General features: G+C 38.2%; 1 protein-coding gene across 4 annotated transcripts in view; it reads right to left on the bottom strand.

The window, feature by feature from the left end:
- Positions 1–19,888, bottom strand: part of PIK3R3 (phosphoinositide-3-kinase regulatory subunit 3) — a 155,995-nt gene that overhangs the window by 18,425 nt on the left and 117,682 nt on the right. For all 4 annotated transcript variants that reach the window (XR_008958848.1, XM_048220282.2, XM_026498190.4 and 1 more), the window contains exons 4-6: positions 16,255–16,435; positions 15,504–15,629; positions 1,407–1,549 (exon numbers count right to left, since the gene is read on the bottom strand). Coding sequence is in view for 3 of the 4 variants with exons in the window: in XM_048220282.2 (XP_048076239.2) it covers positions 1,407–1,549; positions 15,504–15,629; positions 16,255–16,435 (450 nt within the window). In the remaining variant the exon portion in view is untranslated. The remainder of the gene's footprint in view (positions 1–1,406; positions 1,550–15,503; positions 15,630–16,254; positions 16,436–19,888) is intronic.

Below are 19,888 nucleotides of genomic sequence, written 5' to 3'. Positions count from 1 at the left end.
TCTTTTCTATCCCTTCATTCTTAATAATAATGGCTATTTAATGATAGCCTATGCCAAGATACACACACACATGCCTTTCTGTACCATAAGTATACATGTGTGTGTGTCTATCTCCTGATTCTCATAGCATTTCAAAAAGATATTATCTACAGTTTATAGAGGAGGAAGCAGGCTCAGAGAGTTAAGTAACTTACCTAAGGTCACACAGCTAGTAAATGATCAATATAGAATTCAAGCCCATGGTTTTAACCATTAAGCTATACTGCCTCAACAGTATTAGCCCTATTCTCATGCACACAGAAGTTCACTGACACTTCGGTGCTAGTATGAGAAATAATTTTGCTTTTCCCTTGCAGATGATTCATTTTTATTTATTATTCGTTTTTTCATTCCTTAGCCCACTGTTATCTGGCTCAGTCTCCCAACATTCCACTACATTTGCTTTGACAAAGACTTCCAATATCCTTTTAGTTGCCAGACCCAATACTTCTCATGCTACTCACTCTCTCTGTGTAATCTTGGCATCTACTATCACCTACACACTTATGCCTCCCAAATCCTTTCTGTACCTTGAGTTCCAAAACCAAATAACCAGCTATCTGCCTCTCAGACAACTCCATTTGGGTCCTCACAGGAACCTCAGACTCATTGGTTCCAACCCTGAACTTTCCTCATGCACCTCCTATTTTGGTGAATAACATCATTCCTTATTGATTCATATTAGAAATCTAGGAATAATTTTTGACTTCTTCCACACCTATCATATCTGGTCAGGTATCAAGTCTTCAGCATTTCTATTAATTCCCCCTCCTTTCCTGCCATTGCTCTGGTTCAGGCCCTCACCATCATTTAACCTGATGACCACAAACACTGTAGTCACCTGCAATAGTCAAGCTGGTCTTCCTGCCCACGGTTTTGTTCAGCCTCCAATTTATTCTCAGAGTGCTGCTGTTGATTTTCAGTTCAACAAAAATTCAGTGAGCATCACCATGTACTCTCAGGGACCAAAGGAAGTGCTAGAGCTATCAGGGAAAATAAGCCACCTTCCTCATTCCACCACCAAGCTTGCAGTTTAGTGGTTATGATCTTCAGTAAATGTTACAGTAGGATCAGGACCAGATACTGTCGGGGTAGGGACAAAAAGCTTCTAAACCAGTCAGGGAAATTTTTCTTAGAAAAGTGATGAGTAAGTTGAATCCTAAAGGATGAGCAGGAGTTAAAAATTTGGAAGATGTCGACATAGAAGGAAACTGAAAAGAGAAGGTTCAGTTTGGTGCTATTACGAGAACAACAAATAGTTGCATATATGACATTTAAGGGGGTGAAAAGCAAACACAAAAGAGATTATTGGGGAAGAAAAGAAGTCTTGTCTCACTGATGCACTTGGATGGGTTAGGTAGATTTACCGTTCAATTTCCTTTTCGTTCCCCTCTCTGCGAAATCGCTCAATATATTCTTTGCTATGTTGTTCCTGTGTGTGACATTGCTCTTCAAATATTTTAATTGTTTCATTAAAAGCTTCAATTGCAGTCCTCTTCATCTGTATTTCCTATAGAAGAGAAAAAAGGAAAGACACACACTTTATTATTTTTTTTTTTTTGGTAACCTTGGTCTTAAAACAAATCTTGTAATTCTAGTTATGATTCCATATAAGACTGAATTAAGATGGCTAATACAACTCCTGTTTAACTCCTACCCTTATTACTTATATGCAAAATACATCATTCAAACCTTAAAAGAAAAAGAACTATTACTTAAAATATAGCTGAGAATCATCACAAAAAGGCCTGAGTTGCTAAGAGAGATTAACCCTAAACTCTTTGAAGACAAGGATAAAGTTATGTCTTTGCACTTATTACAGTACTGACCCCCAAGAAGTGCTAAAGGAGTAAATGAATAGAATGGAGAAGTCCATACACCAGTGTGCATAGCCTTATTCCCAGAAGAGTCCTAGGGTCTATTCATTTTATCAATTCTAAAATATGCAGTTTTCCCAAGAGATTCATCAATAGACTAATTTGATTAGAAGCAGAAAATGAGGGGCGTCTGGCTGGCTCAGTTGGTAGAGCATAGGACTCTTGATCTCAGGGTTATAAGGCAAGCTGCAGGTTGGGTGCACATTACTTTAAAAAGATCTTTAAAATGAAAACAAAGAAGCAGCAGAAAATGAAAGGGGGAAGAATAGCAGCTAAAATCAGATGCAGAATAAAATGAAAAACTAAAACTTCACAAAACAAATGCCCAGTAAGCTAAGACATTCAACATTAGGATAAGTAGTCCTATATATTTTGATGAGCTCTGAGGATATTTGTAGACTTTAGCATCTGAACCCTGACTCCCCAAAATCTTCAGAGGGTTAAACTTTGTTCAATTTATATTAGAAAGTCAAGAGCAATGCATGAAGGTCTAGAGAATTGCTATCCTGAATGTTTACAATTTTAAGTTTTGGTGCTTATGGGATTATTTCTCAAAACTATCTGGCATTGATTAATTTCAACAAATGATTACTGAGAATCCACTATACAGAAAGTACAATCTGGTGATAAAGAGATTAATAAAACACGAAGCCTGCCTTGCAGGTTTTGGAACACACAGGTGAAATTGATTTCTGAACTCCAGTAAGGTTCTGTTTCATGTCATGGGAGAAGCAATCAAGCTAGGGTGAATTATTTACTGCTTTACAGAGGCTTCATGGAGGAGACAAGAACCTTATGATGCTCCATGTGGTTGAGGTTATATCACACATATCTCAAATAGTACTGTAAACTTATTAGAATGCCCATATCTAAATACCTAGCTACAAATTCTACAACTCTCAAATTACAGTGAAGAGTCTTGGCTCCCTTGCAAGGTCAAAAAATTACTTATGAAGCTCTGGCCCTGTATCCTTAAAGAAGACACTAATAATTTACACTTTACTAACACTGGTGTATTTTACAGCATTGCCAAAGAAGTAGCTGCCCCATAAACAAGGCCACTATACCTACCACAGAAACTATAAATCTACCTGTATCTACGCGCCCTCCTTTCTCCTCTCCAACCCCTCTATGATTCCTTCTCATCAGCATACAAACAAGTTCTAGTAACACAACTTTGAAAAAATAATCCCTTAACCCTAAATTCTCTTCCAGTCAATTAAGTTCCTTGAACAAATAGTCTATATGGGCTGTCTTTCTTTGCTCATCTCTCATTCACACTCCAACTCACTCTATTCTGGCTTCCGTACCTACCATTCCAGAGGCTGCTCTTTCCATGGTCACCAATGATCTCATTGACAAATTCCTGTCCCTTATCCCAACCCATCGCTAAGTCCTATCACTTCCTCCTAATTACATGTAATCCAGATGTCAAATACCCCCACATGCAGTCTATTCTTACCCTGTGCCAACTATGACTCAGGATACACGATCTCTTCACATTCTCTGGGAAGAATTCACTTACATCAAAGCAATCCAAATTTTATCTAAGATTTCACAGAAAAAACAGGAGGTCTATAACACTTATAAGTACTTATAAACAGGGGAGATAAATTCTTTAATCTCCCTTTAACACCCGTTGTCCCAGCACATCTCCTGTACTGCTGATCACTGCATCCCTCCCTTTCTCCCCCCACCTCCCAAAGCTTTAAGCCTCCACAGCTCTTCTCTGCTCAGCCGTCTCATGTTCTGCTCTCAATTCTCACACAGAGTTAGCCCTCTCCCAGCTTTGACCCAGGGGCTTTTTTGGCTGCCTCCATCTACTCCCATACCCAGCTCCCCAACCAAGGATTCTAAGTCCAGAACCCAGTCTCACATCAGCAGCTGAGAACTCATAATCTGCTGTTAAATCCCCAATATTACTGAGCATGTAGGCAGCATTTTCTCTAGCCAGGACAACAAAACAGAAATGCAGTTCTATACAAGCCAAAGCTGCAGGCATCAGTGGCCACTTTTTCTAGCCTTTTTCACAGGAGGGTTAGTGCTTCCCTAGACTCTAGTTCAGACTATGAGGCTGACTCCAGGGCCCTGCCAAAATGGAAGTGCTTTTGGTTCATTATCTTGTATAAATTCATTCAACAAATAAGTGAACACTAACTATATGCCAGGCATTACTTGAAGCATTTGGGATACGTAAGTAAGCAAGCTTAGATAAATATTTCTGCCCTCCCAGAACTTATAGTTTAGGGGGTTATACAGACAATAAAAAACAGATTTAAGTAAGTAATACATGTAGTTTGTTAGAATTATTAAGAATCTATAAGAATTGTTATGGAAAAAAGAAAAGTAGAGTGGGAAAGGAGGACTGAAATTCGAGTTGCAATTTTAAATCAAGTTGCCAGCTAGGCCTTCTTGAGATGACAACATTTGAGCAAAGACTTGAAGGAGGTGAGGGGGTTAACCAGGTGACTACAGGGCGGGTGGGGAGTGTTTCAGGCAAGGAAGCAGCCAGTGCAAACACCCAAAGGTAGGAAGCAGGTCTAGTATATTTGAGGAACAGCAAAGAAGCTAGTGTGGTTAGAGTATAGTGAGGAACAGAGTTAGAAGAAATGAGGTCAAAGAGGAAGAGTGGCACAGATCATACTATAAAAAGCACTCTGGCTCTTCCTAAGTATAAACAATGGAACCAGAGATAGGTCTTAAACAAAGGAGTACTGTAATCCTACCTATGTTTTACAAGGACAGGTTTCCCCAGCATTTTCAAAGTACACAGTTCCTATGAAAATTTTCATAAGCCAAAATTGCATAAAGCATAGAAGCAATTACCATTAATTTATGTGGGAAAAATCTTCAGTGTTCCTAGAGTCAAAAAATAACTTCTCCTAGGCTTTCTTCCTGATACCTTACGACACATCTTGCTAAGGGATGTACAAAGTAAAGCAGACAAAGCACAGATGCTCACAGACACAGTTCAAAGTTACAGTGGCTTGATGCTGAGAGGCTGAATGCACTTCTCAAGGAAGAAACAAGGCAGCACCACTCCCACTGCTCAGGGATGTGTGCTGCCTCTAAAAGCTTGCTGCAAAACAAGCTCGGAATGCTATTGTCACTTTTCACTCTTTTTTATAAAAGCAGAAGTCTTCAGATTTCTTCCAGTTAGTGAAAGCAAGTACTAATGTAGGTCTTTCATAAAAGCCAAGTGGTGTAACGTGAACTTGCAAAATGCAGGAGATACCTGTATTACCAGCTGCTCTATTGAGAATTGATGGGGGGGGGTAGGGGAGCAGGGATAAGGGCAAGATCTGTTAGGAGATTTCTGTGGTAAATCAAAGCAAGACATGATAGTGGGCTTCGATCAAGGTAGTAGCAGTGGATGTGGCGAGAAGGGGTCGCATTCTGGCTATGTTCTAAAGGTAAAGTAAACAGGAATTCCTGATGATTAGATGGAAGATGTAAAAGAAAGAGTCTCAGGTGGCTTCAAGGCTTTCGACCTGAGCAAGACAGATATGATCACTCTCAACTGAGATGGGGAAGGCAAAGGGTAGAACAGCCTTGAGTTCAATTTTGTTCATGAATTCAGTTTTGACAAGTTAAATTTGAGATACCTATTTAATATCCAAGTGGAGCTGTTGAAAAGGTAGTTGGGTATATATAAGTCTAGAATTAACTTAGAAGAAGCAGAGATGTTAGTTTGGGAGTTACTGGCATATAGATGGTATGTAAAGCCATGAGACTGTTTGAGATCACCAGAGAGTGAATAAGTAATCAGACAAAAGAAGAGGACCAATGTCAAAGCGGAGAAATCAGCAACGAAGTCCAAGAAAGAACTACCAGGGAGGTTAAATTCTCAGCTGTCTCGACTTATTTCTAGATCTGGAAGTTCTATTTATAATTATTGTTATGGTTTTTTGTTCTACTTCCAATCTATAGAAATAATCATATTGTTTCTGCATACAGCCATGTTTTTAATGTTTACCATTTTTTTAGTGTGAGATATAATAAGCGCATAAAACAAATGCACAGTTGAACAAATTGTTATAAAATGAACTTCCACTACCAGCAACCCCAGAAATTCCTTGTGTGTCCTTTCTGCATCGTAACTTCCTGCCTTTTCCCACTCCACCTCCCCCAGCTTAGTGATAACACTACCCTGCCCTTTATGATGATTTCCTTGTTATTCTTCATGATTTTACCACTTTATATCCCCAGCCAAAATTTAAAAATTAACATTTGCCTGGTTTTGTACCTTCTAAGAATAGACTCATAGTATATGTATTCTTTTGCATCTTTTATTCAATAGTCTTTGTAAGATTAAACAGTGTTGTATGTTGCCCTTTAAACAAATACGCACACTGGAATACAGTAATCCATCACTGCTTCGTTTGATGCAGAGAAAAGGGATTAAAGTATGCCATTTTGGCAAATGCACATTGTGTTTGACAAAGGTTGTCAGAGTAATTCAACCTTTTGTGGAACAGAGTCTCATCTCTCCCTCTGTGTTTCTAAAATCAAGCACAGTATCATGCCTAGATGCTACAAACGACTAAATTGGAATTTAGGAGATTTATATTCTAAATCCTGATTTGCTAAAAATTGGTTATGTCCCTTAAGAGAGTCTTTCTATGCTTCAAGTTCGTATCTATAAGATGGAGATAATGGCAACCCCAGCTATATTTGAGAGAGAAAGAGAGAGAGAGAGAGAGAGTGTGTGTGTGTGACAGAAGAGAGAGAGGGGATCAGGTAAAAAAAAAAGGGGGGGGGGAGGATTATACATCCAAAAACATTTATTAACTACCTTAGTCTAGTCCTGATATATTTTAGCCATAGATGACAGTATACCACATACAAAATTTCCCTACCTTGGGTTTTTTTTTGCGTAATGTATCTTAGAAATTACTCAAAATCAGGGGGCACCTGGGTGGCGCGGTTCGTTGAGCGTCCAGCTCTTGGTTTCAGCGCAGGTCATGATCTCAGGGTTCTGAGATCAAGCCCCATGTCTGGCTTTGCTCAGTGTGGGGTCTGCTTGGGATTCTCCCTCTCCTTCTGCCCCTCCCTGCCACTCATGCTCATGAGTGCTCTCTCTCTCTCTCTCAAAAAAAAAAATTAATAAATCTTTAAAAAAAAAAAAGAAATTACTCAAAATCAGTAAATATAGGCCATCATTTTTTGATGGTTATAAAATAATTTCATCATTTTGTTTAAAAAAAAGAAAAGCTCATTTTTGTTATATATATTATTGTTATTAATGTGCATACTATTATTTCTATTATTTCCTCCTTTCTATTTGTAACTGTATTTTTCCCAAATCCCCTTAATTCTATCACCTCAAACATCTCAGCATATTTTCATAAAGTGTTGCCTTCAGGTTAGTGGGTATACCCAGAGGAAATCACACTGTTCACAAACTTCTACATGCCGCCTCCTGTGCCTGAAACTACATCATAAGTGTTCCTCAGGTCATCAGGAATTCCTAAAAAGCACTTAGTAACAGCAGTTGCCTCCAAGGAATGGGGACTTTTACTTTGTATGGAATAATTCATATAGAATTCAGCAATAATTTATACTGAATTTAACATAAATATTTATATAACTTTTATACTTCTTAAAAATTAAAGTTTTAAAATAATTCCTGAAAACCTATTTTAATAGCTGTATAACATTCTACTATATGTATGATCACTTCACCACCCCGATGTTGATCATTTATGTTGATTCAATCTGAAGAAGCATCAGTAACTTTTCCCCCATTCTACCCCAAACACTGTCCTCATCACAGATAATTCATCTGGAAGAGCTAAAGGAATACAGAGAAGCTGAAATTTGCAGTGTAAAAAAATGCATACAGGCATACCAGAGATACAGCTCAAGTATCCGGTAGAAAGAAAAAGTTATTAAGATCATTTTGAGTAATTAACTAATAAAATAAAACCTGAAAATAAAATGGAATTAAACATTTCACATAGGAAAATAGACCATTATCACATTTCTGGCCACTGGAATCCCACATCTTTTCCCAGTCAGTACTATATTTCATTCCTAATCGATAATCCTCATAGAGTAGTAACCCCTAGTAAGCCCCACAGCCCTGAAGATCCAGGTGTAGTCTCTATCTTAACACTGCCCACCAAAGACACTAGCTTGGAAGCGAGATCAGTGGCTTTGGGCTGGAAAAATCAGTAGTATAAATACTAGGGTCAAAACAAGAAACCATGAGTTACAATAATACTAGAATAGCTCATAGCTGACTAACCCTTCCACAGGTAACAATATAACCTATAGACAAAGATATAAGAAACATGTATTTTACATTATGGTCAAATTGTCAAAAGACAAAGAGAATCTTGAAAGAAATAAGAGAGAAGAAATTTGTCATGTACAAAGATCCTCAATAAAGTTAATAGCTGGTTTCCCATCAGAAACAATGGAGGCCAGAAGGCAGTGGAATGGCATATTTAAAATCCTAAAAGAAAAAGACTGACAACCAAAAATTCTATATCCAAGTAGTACCATCCTTCAAAAATGAGGAAGAAATTAAGATATTCCCAGATAAACAAAAGTTGAGGGAGTTTGTTACCACTAGATCTGCTCTACAAGAAATGCTAAAGACTTTCAGGCTCAAATTAAAGGACACTAGACAGTTACTCAAAGCCACATGAAGAAATAAAGAATACTGGTAAACCTAACTGCATAGATAAATAAAAAGCCAAGTAGTCGTGTACTTTCGGTAACTCTTTTTTCTATATGATTTAAAAGACAAATGCATAAAAAACAATAATTATTAATCTATGTTAATGGGCACACAATGTATGAAAATGTAATCAGTGACAATAATATAAAGAGGAAGGAACAATGATGTATAGCAGCAAAGTATTTGTATAGCACTGCAAACCCGAATAATGAGTTACAATTGAAACTAGACTGTTGTGCAGTTAAGATGTTAATTATAATCTCAAAGGTATCTCCTAAGAAAAACTTTAAAAAATACAGAAAAGGAAAGAAGTGGGCATCGAAAAAAAGGTACACTACAAAAAAACAATTAAATACTAAAAAAAAAAAAAACATCAAGTAATGGCAGAACTGAAGTGCAAAAGACACACAGACACATAGAAAACTAATAACTAAATGCCAGAAGTCAGTCCTTCCTTACCAGTAATCAGTAATTATTTTAAATGTAAATGGAGTAAACTCTCCAACTAAAAGGCAGAGACTGCAGATGGATTAAAAATTAAAAACAACCCGGGGTGCCTGGGTGGCTCAGTCGGTTAAGCGTCCGACTCTTGATCTCGGCTCAGGTCTTGAACGTGAGTTCAAGCCCCACGTTGGGCTCCACGCTGGGCGTGGAGCCTACTTAAAAAAAAAAAGAAAAAATTAAAAACAATCCACGATCCACCCATATGCTGTCTATAAGAGACTTGCTTCAGATGCAAAGAATATTCATTCTTCTCAGGTATACTGGGAAACCCACAAATATGTGGAAATCAACACATTCTTAAATAATCAATGGATCAAAGAAGAAATGAGAAGAGAAATTAGAAAATACCTTGAGATAATTAAGAACTAAAACACAGTACACTGTACTTATGGGATGCAGCAAAAGCAGTACTCAAGGGAAATTTATAGCTGTTAATACCTGCTTTTTTTTTTTTTTTTTAAGATTTTATTTATTTCAGAGAGAGACAGAGGGAGAGAGAGAGGGCACACACACAAATGGAGGGAGAGGCAATGGGAGAGGAGGAGAATCCCAAATAAACTCTCTGCTGAGCATGGAGCCTGATGTGGGGCTCGATCCCATGACCCAGAGATTATGACCTGAGCCAAAACCAAGATTCAGGGTGCTTAACTGACTGAGCCATCCAGGCACCCTTGTCAATACCTACATTTTAAAATAAGAAAAATCTCACATCATTAATCTAATTATATACTTTAAGAAACTAGAAAAAGAAGAGCAAACTAAACCCAAAGCTAGCAGGAGGAAATAATAAAGATTAGAGATAAATGAAATAGAAAACAGAAAAATAGAGAAATATCAACAAAACTAAAAATTAGTTTTTTAAAAAATTTTTATTTTTAAAAATTATTTTTTATAGACAAAGTCTTATTTATTTATTTATTTGACAGAGAAAGAGAGAGCGAGAGCACAAGCAGGGGGAGTGGGAGAGGGAGAAGCAGGCTCCCCACTAAGCAGGGAACCAGATGTGGGGCTCAATCCCAGGACCCTGGGATCACAACCTGAGCCAAAGGCAGACACCTAACTGACTGAGCCACCCAGGCACCACTAAAAATTAGTTAACAAGATCAACAACATTGAAAAACCTTTAGTTAGACTAAGGAAAAAAAAGACTCAAATTACTAAATTCTAAGTTTAAAAAGGGAATACTACCCACTTTTCAGAAATAAATATTGTAAGAGAATACTACAAAAAACTGTATGCCAGTACATTGGATAACCTAAATGAAATGGACAAATTCCTAGAAGCACATTATTACCAAAAGTGACTCAAAAAGAAACAGAAAATCTAAATAGACCTACACTAGGGTGCCTGGGTGGCTCAGTTGGTTAAGTGTCTGATTTTTTTTTTTTTTTTTTTTTTGAGAGAGAGAGAGAGAGCTGGGGAGGTGAGGTTGGGGCAGAGGGAGAGAGACAGAAAGAATCTTAAGCAGGCTCCACATCCAGTGTGGAGCCTAACACAGGGCTCAATCTCATGACCCAGAGATCACAACCTGAGCCAAAATCAAGAGTCAGGCGCTTAACTGACTGAGCCACCCAGGCGCCCCTAAGCGTCTGACTTTTGATTTCAGCTCAGGTCTTGATATCCGGGTCATGAGTTCAAGCCCCACATTGGGCTCCATGCCCAGACAGACAGACAGACCTATAATCCCATAAGGAGATTGAAACAGTAATCAAAAACTTCCCAACAAAGAAAAGCCCAGGACCAGACAGATTCACTAGTGAAGTTACCAAACATTTAAACAAGAATTAATGGGCGCCTGGGTGGCTCAGTTTGTTAAGTGACTGCCTTTGGCTCAGGTCATGATCCTGGAGTCCGAGGATCGAGCTCCCTGCTCAGTGGGGAGTCTGCTTCTCCTTCTGACCCTACCCCCTCTCATGCACACTCTCTCTCTCTCAAATAAATAAGTAAAATCTTAAAAAAAAATTAAGAAAGAAGAATTAACATCAATCCTTCTCACTCTTCCAAAAACTAGAAGAGGTAAGAGGGAACACTTTCTAACTCATTCTATAAGGCCATTGTTACTCTGATACTGACACTGGGTGAAGAGACTACAAGAAAAGAAAACTATAGAACAACATCCCTTTTGAATATAGATGCAAAAATTCTCAACAAAATACTAGCAAACTAAATTCAACAGCATATTAAAAGGACTGTAACTATACACCATTACCCCATGGAATATCCCAGGAATGCAAGGGTGGTTCAACATACAAAAATCAGTCTATACACAACATTAATATACTGAAGGAAAAAAACCTACATGATCAGATCATCTTAATTGATGCAGACCAAGTATTTGACAAAATCTAATACCTTTGCATGATAAAAACAATAAACTAGAAATGAAAGGAAACTTCAGTGTGATAAAGGCCATTGTTATAGATTGAACTGTGTTCCTGCATAAGATATGATCAGTCCTAATCCTCAGGACCTTAGAATATGACCTTATTAGGAAATACGGTCTTTTTTTTTTTTTTAAAGATTTTATTTATTTATTTGACAGAGAGAGAGACAGCCAGAGAGAGAGGGAACACAAGCAGCGGGAGTGGGAGAGGAAGAAGCAGGCTTCCAGCAGAGGAGCCTGATGTGGGGCTCGATCCCATAACACCAAGATCACGCCCTGAGCCTAAGGCAGACGCTTTACGACTGAGCCACCCAGGTGCCCCAAGAAATAGGGTCTTCTGTGAATTAAGATGAGATCATATTGGATTAGGATGGGTCCTAATCCAATGATTAGTTAGCGTCCTTATAAAAAGAGAAAACAGAAACACAGAGGGAGAATATCATTGATAATGAAAGCAACAGTGGAGTGATAGGTCTACCCCAAAGAATGCCGAGGACTACCAGCAACCACCAGAAGCTCAGAAAAACAATGAACAAGTTCTTCTCCAGAGCCTCCAGAGAGAGAAGGGCCCTACCAACAACTTGATTTTGGACTTAGAGCCCCCAGAACAGTGAGATGATAAATTTCTGTTGTCTTAGGCCATCCAGTTTGTCATTCTTTGTTACAGCAAACATAGAAAACTAATACAGCCATATATGAAAAACACAAGGTTAACATCATACTCAGTGGTGAAATGGGAGAGCTTTCTACCTAAGATCATGAACAACACAATGATATCCACTTTCACCATTTTTATTCAACAAAGTACTTGAAGTTCTAGCCAGAGCAGTTAGGCAATGAAAAGCAATTACAAGACATCCAAATTGGAGAGGAAGAAGTAAAACTATCTCAAATGACATGATCTTATAGGTACAAAACCCTGAAGAATCCACCAAAAACTGTTAGAGCTAATAAATTCAGCAAAGTTGCAGAATACAAAATCAATACACAAAATCAACTGTATTCTATACACTAGCAATGAATAATCCAAAAGAGAAACTAAGGAAATAATTCCATTTACAACAGTGTCAAAAAGAATAAAATATCTAGAGGGGCGCCTGGGTGGCACAGCGGTTAAGCGTCTGCCTTTGGCTCAGGGCGTGATCCTGGCATTATGGGATCGAGCCCCACATCAGGCTCTTCTGCTGGAAGCCTGCTTCTTCATTTTTTTTTTTTAAATTTATTTGCTTATTTGAGAGAGAGAGAGAGCCTGTGTGTGAGAGGGGTGAGGGGCAGAGTGAGAGGGAGAGACAGAATCTCAAGCAGACTCAGGGTGGAGGATGAGGGGCTCGATCCCACAACCCTGAGATCATGACCTCAGCTGAAACCAAGAGTCCAGCGCTCAACCAACTGAGCCACCCAGGCGCCCCAAGGAATATTTCATATTATAAAGGAATAAATTTACTATAAATGTGTCAGCACTTAATAGAATTTCAGTACACATAAAGCAAAAGCTAACAGAACTAAAGAGAGAAATAGACAAATCTACAATTGTAACTAGAGAATTTAAGACTAATTAACTGACAGTATTAGAAAAAAAAAAAGGTCAGTAAAGATACAGAATATCTGAACGACACCATAGATCACTTTGACCTAACTGATATTTATAAAGGACTATACCAAAAACTGAAAGGGCACTAAACCAACAACTTTACTAGTCTTTGTCAGTGTGCAAGTTAACTAAGATAAGGCATATACTAGGTTGTAAGTCAATAAATTTCAAAAGACTGCAACCTTAATGAATATGTTCACTGACTACAAAAAAATTAAACTAGAAATAATATAGTATCTAGAGAAGCTCCAAATATTTAGAAATTAAAGAACATATAGCCAGGGCGCCTGGGTGGTGCAGTCGTTAAGCATCTGCCTTGGGCTCAGGGTGTGATCCCAGCGTTCTGGGATCGAGCCCCACATCGGGCTCCTCTGCTATGAGCCTGCTTCTTCCTCTCCCACTCCCCCTGCTTGTGTTCCCTCTCTCGCTGGCTGTCTCTGTCAAATAAATAAATAAAATCTTTAAAAAAAAAAAAAAAAAGAACATATAGCCAAAGAAGAAATCACAAGGGAAATAAGAAAATATTTAAAACTCATTTAGGAAAATAATAGTATAACAAAATTTGCAGGGTGTACCTATAACAGTGCTTAGAAGGAAATTTATAGCTTTAAATGCTTATTTCAGAAAATAAAGTTTTAAAGCCAATGAACAAAATTTTCACATTAAGATGGTAAAAGAAGAGCAAATTAAATTGAAAGCAAAAAAAGGGAAATAATAAAGAGCAGTAATAATAACAAACACAATAGAAAACAAACACTAGAAAAAATCCATTACTCTTATGCTCAATAAAGGATTCAGCCAAGTTATTATGCCACTAAGAATTCACTATGAATTTAGTAGAATGGACTAATGCTACCATAACATGGACTAATCACCATAGACTAACGCTTCTATACGTTCAAAGTAATAACCTGTGTTTCAAAAGAATGTGCAAAAAAGGGGAGCCCGGGTGACTCAGTAGTTTAAGCATCTGACTCTTGATTTCAGCGCAGGTTATGATCTCAGGGTGGTGAGACTGAGCCCTGCAATGGCTGAGCACAGAGTCTGCTTGTCCCTCTCCCTCTCCTTCTGCCCCTCCCCCCACCGCTCGCCCTAAGTGTGCGCACCCTTGTTCACTTTCTCTCTCTCTAAAATAAATAAATAATCAAAAGAATGTGGATAAGAAACCCAGTTAGACATGTTTTCTTAGGCCACTATTGACCCAAATATTGCAATGGATACACTTCCCTGAAGACCTGTACCTTCATAAAAATTCCCAGTACCTTTTATATATTATGTAATGACTCAGGGCAAATTAAATCAATTCAAGTGTAACTAAAAAAGAATCAAAGTAGTTCTAGGAGGGGCACCTGGGTGGCTCAGTTGGTTAAGCGTCTGCCTTCAGCTCAGATCATAATCCCAGGGTCCTTGGATTGAGCCCTACATTGGGCTCCCTGCTCAGCAAGGGAGTCTGCTTCTCCCTCTTTCTCTGCCCCTCCCCCTGCTCATGCTCACGCTCTCTCTCTCTCTCAAATAAATAAAAATTTTTTAAAAGATTTATGATCTAAAAACTGTGGTTAAGAATACTAGTGGTCTCTGGGGCGCCTGGGTGGCTCAGTCATTAAGCGTCTGCCTTCAGCTCAGGGCGTGATCCCGGAGTCCTGGGATCGAGCCCCATGTTGGGCTCCTCCGCTGGGAGCCTGCTTCTTCCTCTCCCACTCCCCATGCTTGTGTTCCCTCTCTTGCTGGCTGTCTCTCTCTTTGCCAAATAAATAAATAAAATCTTAAAAAAAAAAAAAAACACTACTAGTGGTTTCATAATTCCCATTAATTTCTTCTTCCTCAGTAAATTCTCAAATGTTATTTGGGTATACCTGACGAAATAAAAATTAGCTTTCTTAGCCTCCCTGCAGCTAGTTGTAATGTGCAGCTATGTCTTACCAGTGGAATGAAAGTAGAAGCAGTGTGTACTTCTAGGAAACAGCCTTAAACACAGGAAACTTTTCTTTCTCCTTCTTATTCTTCTATCTTGTTTGCTAGAATATTGTTGTGATGGCTAATATTGGAGTAAGCCAACTTCTACAGATAGCAAAGCATCAAAACAGAAGAACCCTAAGCCCTGATGACTGTGTAGTTGACATAATATCCCTGGCACTGCGCCTATACATGAAAGAAAAATAAGTTTCTATCTGAAGGCTTTGCTCTTGTTATTTTTTGTCATTTGCAGTCAAGCCTTATCCTAGTTAATACTAAGTGAAAAAAAATTATACCTTTAACCAATAAAAAAGTGATTTATGAATGGGAGAAGAATTTGTATCATCACAGTCTCAAAAAGGCTATTCAAGATATTAAGACAGCTAAGGACTGTCAGGTGAATTATAGAAAATCTGATGTAACCATAGCATTGTATACTTACTGGCCTAAACACAAAAATTTACTAACCTGGGATGTTCTGGTATATTCCTCATATAGCCTGTCATACTCTTTACTCTTTTCCTGATACTGAGAGTGGTACTCTTGCAGTTTTTTACCAACTGCGTCAATGTTGTCTTCTTTTACCAACTGATCCTGTACAGTTAAACAAAAGATATAAAGAATGTTAACGATTCTGACACATGAATTTTTCCACATCTATTTATTTTTAAATTGCATTTCTACTGTAAGTTTAAGCCACTGTATTAATATTAATCATGCAAAAGCACTAAATCCTTTTGTTAACACTCAGCCTTTCGATCACATCAAAATGGTTAATACTTGAAAAATTAAGAAATAAGTATAAATAGGAAACAGAAACAGAAGTATTTTTACATAAAATTAATAAATACATGCAACAAGCTATTAAGGACTAGTAGCCACAAAATAAGTTCCAAAAATATCTTAAATCTTAAGTAGGAAATTTAAAATAACTAGATTTCTTTTTTTTTTTTAACTGATAAACCTGGTAAATTAAAATGAAATGATGTTAAAAATGACTTGTTGAGGGGTGCCTGGGTGGCTCAGTCATTAAGCGTCTGCCTCCAGCTCAGGTCATGATCCCAGGGTCCTGGGATCGAGCCCCTCATTGGGCTCCCTGCTCAGTGGAGAGTCTGCTTCTCCCTCTGCTCCTCCCCCCTGCTCATTCTCTCTCTTTTTCTCTCAAATAAATAAATAAATAATCTTAAAAAAAAAAAAAAAAGAACTTCTATAATCATACCTGTTGGTATCTGGACACTGGGTACATTAGCTTCACATCAAGTTTGGGATTGTACTGAGCAAGAGACTCATGATGATAGTGGTTAATGAGCTCCACCACAGAATTAAATGTCAGAGGATCAGAAAAGCCATATTTACCATCTCGATGATAGATCTTTATTAACTTATTATTGCCTCCCTTCCTGTGAACAAGACAGCAACTGTTGATTTTTTTCCAAAAAATCCTATCAAAGTACTACTTTCATATGGAGATATAAAAGTACAGTGTCACATAATAAACAAGTTTTACTAAGTTAATGAGACTGGAACAGGTGAAAAGGCATATATAATTATGTGTGTAAAAGTATATACAATATCTTACTATTTTTACAACTATTTCATTTGTCTATAAAATACCTTGGTTACTAAAGGCCAATCTACCTAACCAGCAGTCAGTAGCAACAGATTTAACAAAAATAGTCACTTGAGAAAAATAACTAAAATAGAAGTAAATTATATCTTTTATTTTCTGAATGAATTTTCTAATTTAAATTCTATTGATATTTTTTCAGGAAGAACAGAGACAATCTCTTTGGGACCTAAAGATACGAGGTTGTGTGTCTGTGGGGGGAAGCAGAAGACATCTCTGTGTGAAGGGGATGATAAACATGTGGCAACATAATCACCAATACCCTCAAGGTTTTGTTGTGAATGCACAAACATGAATGATTTATAACTAATTAATTTGCATCTTACATTATTTTGTCTTTTATATTCGCTTATAATTCTTGGAAATGACTACTTATTTAGACCGTCACAATAAGTAAATGATTCAACTGTCATTCAACTGTTTTATAAAGTCTAGCTTTTGAAGAGTCATTTATATTAGAATGAGGTAATTTGATGCTTAAATAGTTTAGACCACTTTTGTTTGTTGAGTCATATCCAATGGTCCCTTAAAGATAATTTATAACCAAAGCTTAAAATGGCAGTGTTTTCCAAGTCCCACACAGTATAATCAAACCACAGCAGGCTGATTCATTATATCATAGCAAAACACTGCACCATTCCCACTCAACTCTTCTTATAAACAGCATGCAGACTTAATGGGGGGACATACGTCTCCACATCTCTTTATGCCATGCTATTACACGTGATAAATGAGGCATCAGGATCCGTGAAAGGTCAAGCACAATAGGTTTGACTCTACGGACTGATTTAATAATGCTTACAGAAAGTGAGTATTTAGATGGATGAAGAACTATTCCTATAAAATGTACATTAGAAGGACCACCTCATCATATGTTGTTACTACAGGTATATACACCCACACATATACACACATAAATGCAAGCTGGTCTCTCTGCTAGAGAAAAGTTAAAAGGCACTCATTCATTCAAAACAACTTTATTTGGGGTGCCTGGACAGCTCAGTTGGTAAAGCATCTGACTTGATTTTGGCTCAGGTCATGATCTCAGAGTGGTGAGATTGAGCCCCGCATCCAGCTCCATGCAAGGCATGGAGCCTGGCTGAGATTCTCTCTCCCTCTGCCCCTCCCCACTCTAAACAAAACAAAACCCAAAAAACTTTATTTGGAATATCCACCCGTGCCAGCAGCTGTATGAGGTACAGTGCACATAGGGATGAACAAGACAGACTTAGTTTAAGAAAGAACATAACAAACAACTAGATATATCAAATGGTAATAGGTCCTATGGGAAAAAATAAAGCAGAGTAAAGGAAAGAGATAGTTCTGGGGGTGGAGGGTTTGCTATTTTCTATGTTGCACAAGGAAAACCACTCTATTCAAGTGACATTTAAGCACAGTCCTAAATGAAGTGAAGGAACTAGCTCAGCAGATATCTGGGGGGAAAGTTTCTCAGGCAGAAGGAACAACAAGAACAAAGCCTGAGGTAGAAGCATGCTTGGCATGTTCAAGGAACAGCAAGGAGGCCAGTGATGGTGGGGCTGAATGAGCAAAAGGGAGAGTACTAGTAGGAGAGAAATAAGAGCTGTAAAAGGAGCTCAGATCATGTAACAGTCTGTAAGCCAATTTATGGGCTTTGGCTTTTACTGAGTAAGATGGGGAGACACAAGAGGGTTCTGAGCAGAATGATACCATCTATCACGCATTTTAAAAGGCTCACTCTAACTGCTGGGTTGAGAAGAGACTGGTCAAAGTGAGCAGGGATATAAGTAGAAAGACTAGCCGGGAGACTATTAAAATAATCTAGGCAAGAGATGATGGCATCCTGAACAAGGATAGTAGCAGAGGAGATAGTGAGAAATGGTGGGATTCTGAATATATTTTGAAGAGAGAGCTGACAAGGCATGCTGATGACATGGACATGGATGGGTAGGAGAGAAAGAGACAACATAATGATGACTTCAAGTTTTTTATCTTAAGCAATTAGAAGAATGGAATTGTTATTTATTGAAATGAAGAAGGCTATATAAGAAGAACATGTTTAAAGGCGGAAAATATTTTGTTTTTAGACATGTTAAGCTTGAGATGCCTAGTGAACATCTGTTACTAGATGATCCAGCAGTCTACTCGAAGAATCTAAAGTTCAGGAGAAAGGTCTGGCCTAGAGGTATAAAATCAAGATCTGTCAGCCTACAGATATTACTTGAAAGGAGCATAGCTGAACAAAAGAAGAGGCCCAAGGTCTAAGTCCTGGGGTTCACCAATGTGTAGCAGTTAGGCAGATGAGGAAGAACCAGCAAAGGAAACCAAGAGAGAGCAATTAATAAAGTTAAAAGAGAACTAAGAACATGGTGTATTTTTAAGAAAGCATTTCAACAAAGAGAAAATGATCAACCAGGTAAGATCTTGGGGCTTGGTGAAGGAGAGATCACTAAGTGATCTTGACAAAAAAGTTTCATTGGACTATAATGGAATGAAGAGAATGAAAGAAGATGAAAAAGAAATGTCTACAACTGTCTTGAGGAGTATTGCTGTAAACTGGGAGCAGAGAAATAGGGAAGTAGCTGGAAATAGACATAGGCTCAAGGGAATTTTCTTTCTTATTTTTTTAAAAGATTTTATTTATTTATTTATTTATTTATTTATTTATTTATTTGACAAAGAGAGAGAGAGAGCAGAAGCAGGGGCAGCAGGAGAGGGAGAAGCAGGCTCCCCACCAGGGAGCCCAATGTGGGGCTCGATCCCAGGACCCTGGGATCATGACCTGAACCAAAGACAGACGCCTAACTGACTGAGCCACCCAGGTGCCCCAGGAGAGAGAGAATCTGAAGCAGGCTCCATGCCAAGCACAGAGCCCAACCTCACAACCCTGAGATCATGACCTGAGCTGAAATCAAGAATCAGACACTTAACTGAGCCACCCAGGCACCCTGAGAATCACCAACAACTTTTACTAAATTCAGACTCTGCCTGCCTCCTCCCTCTACCCCAGGCTCAGATTCTTTGCAGATTCTATTCTCCCTTCTTTCTTCTCCCCCACCATTTGTTTTTAATATTTTGTCCTCCCATGACTTCTATGACATTACACTTCTCTCTCCAACTCTTAGACTGTTCTTCCTCTGCTCCTTCCTGCTGCTAAACACAGTCCCTAAAAATATTTGCCTTCAGCCTCTACCTTTTCTTTCCTCTTATACTCTTCCCTTAAAATCCCATTTACTCTGTGTAGATG

Source organism: Ursus arctos, unplaced genomic scaffold (genome assembly GCF_023065955.2).
Source record: "Ursus arctos isolate Adak ecotype North America unplaced genomic scaffold, UrsArc2.0 scaffold_12, whole genome shotgun sequence".
In the NCBI taxonomy this organism is placed as follows: domain Eukaryota; kingdom Metazoa; phylum Chordata; class Mammalia; order Carnivora; family Ursidae; genus Ursus; species Ursus arctos.
Note: the sequence above shows the minus strand (reverse complement) of the source record. Positions and strands in the feature narration are given on the sequence as shown.